At 43.2% G+C, this 3,356-nt stretch overlaps 1 protein-coding gene across 1 annotated transcript; it reads right to left on the bottom strand.

Annotated features, from left to right (window-relative positions):
* Positions 1-304: 304 nt before the first annotated feature.
* LOC130588133 (bromodomain-containing protein 4-like) lies at positions 305-3,345 on the bottom strand. The gene is made up of 2 exons (XM_057389094.1): positions 3,136-3,345; positions 305-440 (listed from the first exon to the last, which is right to left on the bottom strand). The coding sequence occupies exons 1-2, from the start codon at positions 3,334-3,336 to the stop codon at positions 399-401; spliced, it is 243 nt and encodes an 80-aa protein (XP_057245077.1). The 5' UTR covers positions 3,337-3,345; the 3' UTR covers positions 305-398.
* Between the last annotated feature and the right edge of the window lie 11 nt (positions 3,346-3,356).

Below are 3,356 nucleotides of genomic sequence, written 5' to 3'. Positions count from 1 at the left end.
ATTTTTAAGGGATTTTAGGGGCATTTTTAAGGGATTTTAGGGGCATTTTTAAGGGATTTAGTGACTTTAGGAATTTTTAAGGGATTATGAAAGAGCTGAGGAAAGTTTTAAGGGGTTACAGAGGATTTGGGGAAATTTTTAGGGGATTTTAGGGAATTTATAGGGGATTTTAGGGGGGTTAAGGGGATTTTTAAAGGATTTTAGGGGATTTTTGGGGATTTTTGGTGGAATTTTTAGGGGAACAGCGCCGCCAGCTGCTCGTGCACCGCCTTCAGCTGAGGGGAAAACCAGTTTTTAGGGCATTTTGGGGAATTTTTAGGAATTTTAGGGGTTTGGGAGAATTTTTAAGGGATTTTAGAAGAATTTTAAGGGATTTTAGGGGATTTTTGGGGGGATTTTTAGGGGAACAGCGCCACCAGCTGCTCGTGCACCGCCTTCAGCTGAGGGGAAAAGGATTTTTTAGGGGATTTTTAGGAATTTTGGGGAATTTTAGGGGTTTGGGGGAATTTTTAAGGCATTTTAGGGGTATTTTTAGGGGAATTTTTAAGAGATTTTGGGGAAATTTCAAACCCAATGATTTTGACTCCACAAACCCAAAGATTTTGACCCAACAAACCCAATGATTTTGAGTTTAAACCCAACAATTCTGACCCAAAACCCAACGATTTTAACCCAATAACCCCAACAATTTTGACTCCACAAACCCAACGATTTAGACCCAAAACCCCACGATTTTGAGTTACCAAACCCAACGATTTTGACCCAACAACGCCAACAATTCTGATCCAACAGACCCAACGATTTTGGGTCACCAAACCCAACAATTTTGAGTTAAAACCCAACAATTCTGACCTAACAAACTCAATGATTCTAACCCAACAAACCCAACGGTTTTGAGTTAAAACCCAACAATTCTGACCCAACAAACCCAACGATTTTGAGTCAAAACCCCACAATTTTGAACCAACAACCCCAACCGTTTCGAATTAAAACCCAACGATTTTGACTCCAGAAACCCAACAATTCTGAGTTAAAACCCAAAAAATTCGGGTCACTGAACCCAACAATTTTAACCCAAAATCCCAACGATTTCAACCCAAAACCCCAACGATTTTAACCCAAAACCCCAACGATTTTGACCCAAAACCCAACGATTTTGACCCAAAACCCAATGATTTTGGGTCACCAAACCCAACGATTCAGACCCAAACCCCAATGATTTTAACCCAAAATCCCAACGATTTAGACCCAACAACCCCAACAATTTTGACCCAAAACCCAACAATTTTGACCCAATAACCCCAACAATTTTGACCCAACAACCCCAACAATTTTGAGTTAAAACCCAACATTTTTGACCCAAAACCCAACAATTTCAGGTCACTGAACCCAAGAATTTTGAGTTAAAACCCCACAGTTTTTCCCCAAACCCCACGATTTTTCTCCCAAACCCCACGATTCCTCCCCAAAACCCCACGATTTTGAATTAAAACCCAATGATTTTGGGTCACCAAACCCAATGATTTTGAATTAAACCCCAACGATTTAGACTCAACAACCCCAACAATTTTGACCCAATAACCCCTACAATTTTGACCCAAAACCCAATGATTTTGACCCAAAACCCAACGATTTCAGGTGACTGAACCCAACAATTTTGAATTAAAACCCCACAATTTTGAACCAAAACCCCACGATTTTGACCGAAAACCCACAATTTTGAATTAAAACCCAATGATTTTGGGTCACCAAACCCAACGATTTTGGGTCACCAAACCCAACGATTCACCCAAACCCCAATGATTTTAACCCAAAACCCCAACGATTTTCTCCCCAAACACCCCCAATTTTCCCCCAAAACCCCAATGATTTTTCCCCAAAATCCCAACAATTTTGACCCAAAACCCCACAATTTTGAGTTAAAACCCAGCAATTTTGGGTCACCAAACCCAACGATTTTGGGTCACCAAACCCAATGATTTTGGGTCAACAAACCCAACGATTTTGGGTCAACAAACCCAACGATTCAGACCCAAACCTCAACGATTTTAACCCAAAACCCCAACGATTTTCTCCCCAAACACCCCCAATTTTCCCCCAAAACCCCAACGATTTTTCCCCAAAATCCCAACGATTTTGACCCAAAACCCAACGATTTCAGGTCACTGAACCCAACATTTTTGACCCAAAACCCAACAATTTTGACCCAAAACCCAACAATTTTGAATTAAAACCCAACGGTTTTGGGTCACCAAACCCAACCATTTTGGGTCACCAAACCCAATCATTTAGAATTAAACCCCAACGATTTAGACCCAACAACCCCAACAATTTTGACCCAAAACCCCACAATTTTGAGTTAAAACCCAGAAATTTTGAGTTAAAACCCAACGATTTTGGGTCACCAAACCCAACGATTTTGGGTCAACAAACCCAACGATTCAGACCCAAACCTCAACGATTTTGACCCAAAATCCCAACGATTTCTCCCCAAAACCCCCCAATATTTCCCCAAAACCCCAACGATTTTGACCCAAAACCCAACAATTTCAGGTCACTGAACCCAATGATTTTGACCCAAAACCCCAACGATTTTGACCCAAAACCCAACGATTTCAGGTCACTGAACTCAACGATTTTGACCCAAAACCCAACGATTTTGACCCAAAACCCAACAATTTCAGGTTACTGAACCCAACAATTTTGAGTTAAAACCCCCCAATTTTCCCCCAAACCCAACAATTTTGACTCCACAAACGCAACAATTTCGGTCATCAAACCCAATGATTTTGACCCAAAACCCCACAACTTTCCCCAAAGCCCCACAATTTTGGACCCAATAACCTCTATAATTATGACTCCACAAACCCAACAAATCTGAGTTAAAACCCAACGATTTTGGGTCACCAAACCCTCCAATTTTTCCCCAAAACCCCAAAGATTTTTTCCCCAAAACCCCACAATTTTGACCCAACAAACCCAACAATTCTGAGTTAAAACCCAACCATTTTGACCCAAAACCCAACAATTTCAGGTTACTGAACCCAACAATTTTGAGTTAAAATCCCCCAATTTTCCCCCAAACCCATTATTTTTCCCCCAATTCCCATGATTTCCCCCAAATCCCGTCCCCACCTGCTCCTGGAGCTCGGCCAGGCGCTGCGCCCGCTCCTCCTCCGAGTCGTCGCTGGAGCTGTCGCTGTCGCTGGAGCTGTCGCTGGAGCTGTCGCTGGACGAGGGGGGCGGGGCCACCTTCCCGGGGGGCGGGGCCACGGCGGGGGAGGAGGCGGCCACGGGCGGCTCCTCGGGCTCGTCCGGCATCTTGGCAAAACGCATCTCAAACACGTCCTGAGAGA

The sequence above is a fragment of the Malurus melanocephalus genome, unplaced genomic scaffold, assembly GCF_030028575.1.
Source record: "Malurus melanocephalus ecotype Western Australia unplaced genomic scaffold, MMel_1.1 scaffold_3447, whole genome shotgun sequence".
NCBI lineage: Eukaryota > Metazoa > Chordata > Aves > Passeriformes > Maluridae > Malurus > Malurus melanocephalus.
This window is presented reverse-complemented; position numbering and strand designations above follow the sequence as displayed.

Coding starts and splice junctions, on each gene's coding strand:
- LOC130588133 (XM_057389094.1), bottom strand. CDS start 3,336: ATGCGTTTTGCCAAGATGCCGGACGAGCCCGAGGAGCCGCCCGTGGCC. Junction 441..3,135: donor TGGCCGAGCTCCAGGAGCAG/GTGGGGACGGGA, acceptor TTTTCCCCTCAG/CTGAAGGCGGTGCACGAGCA.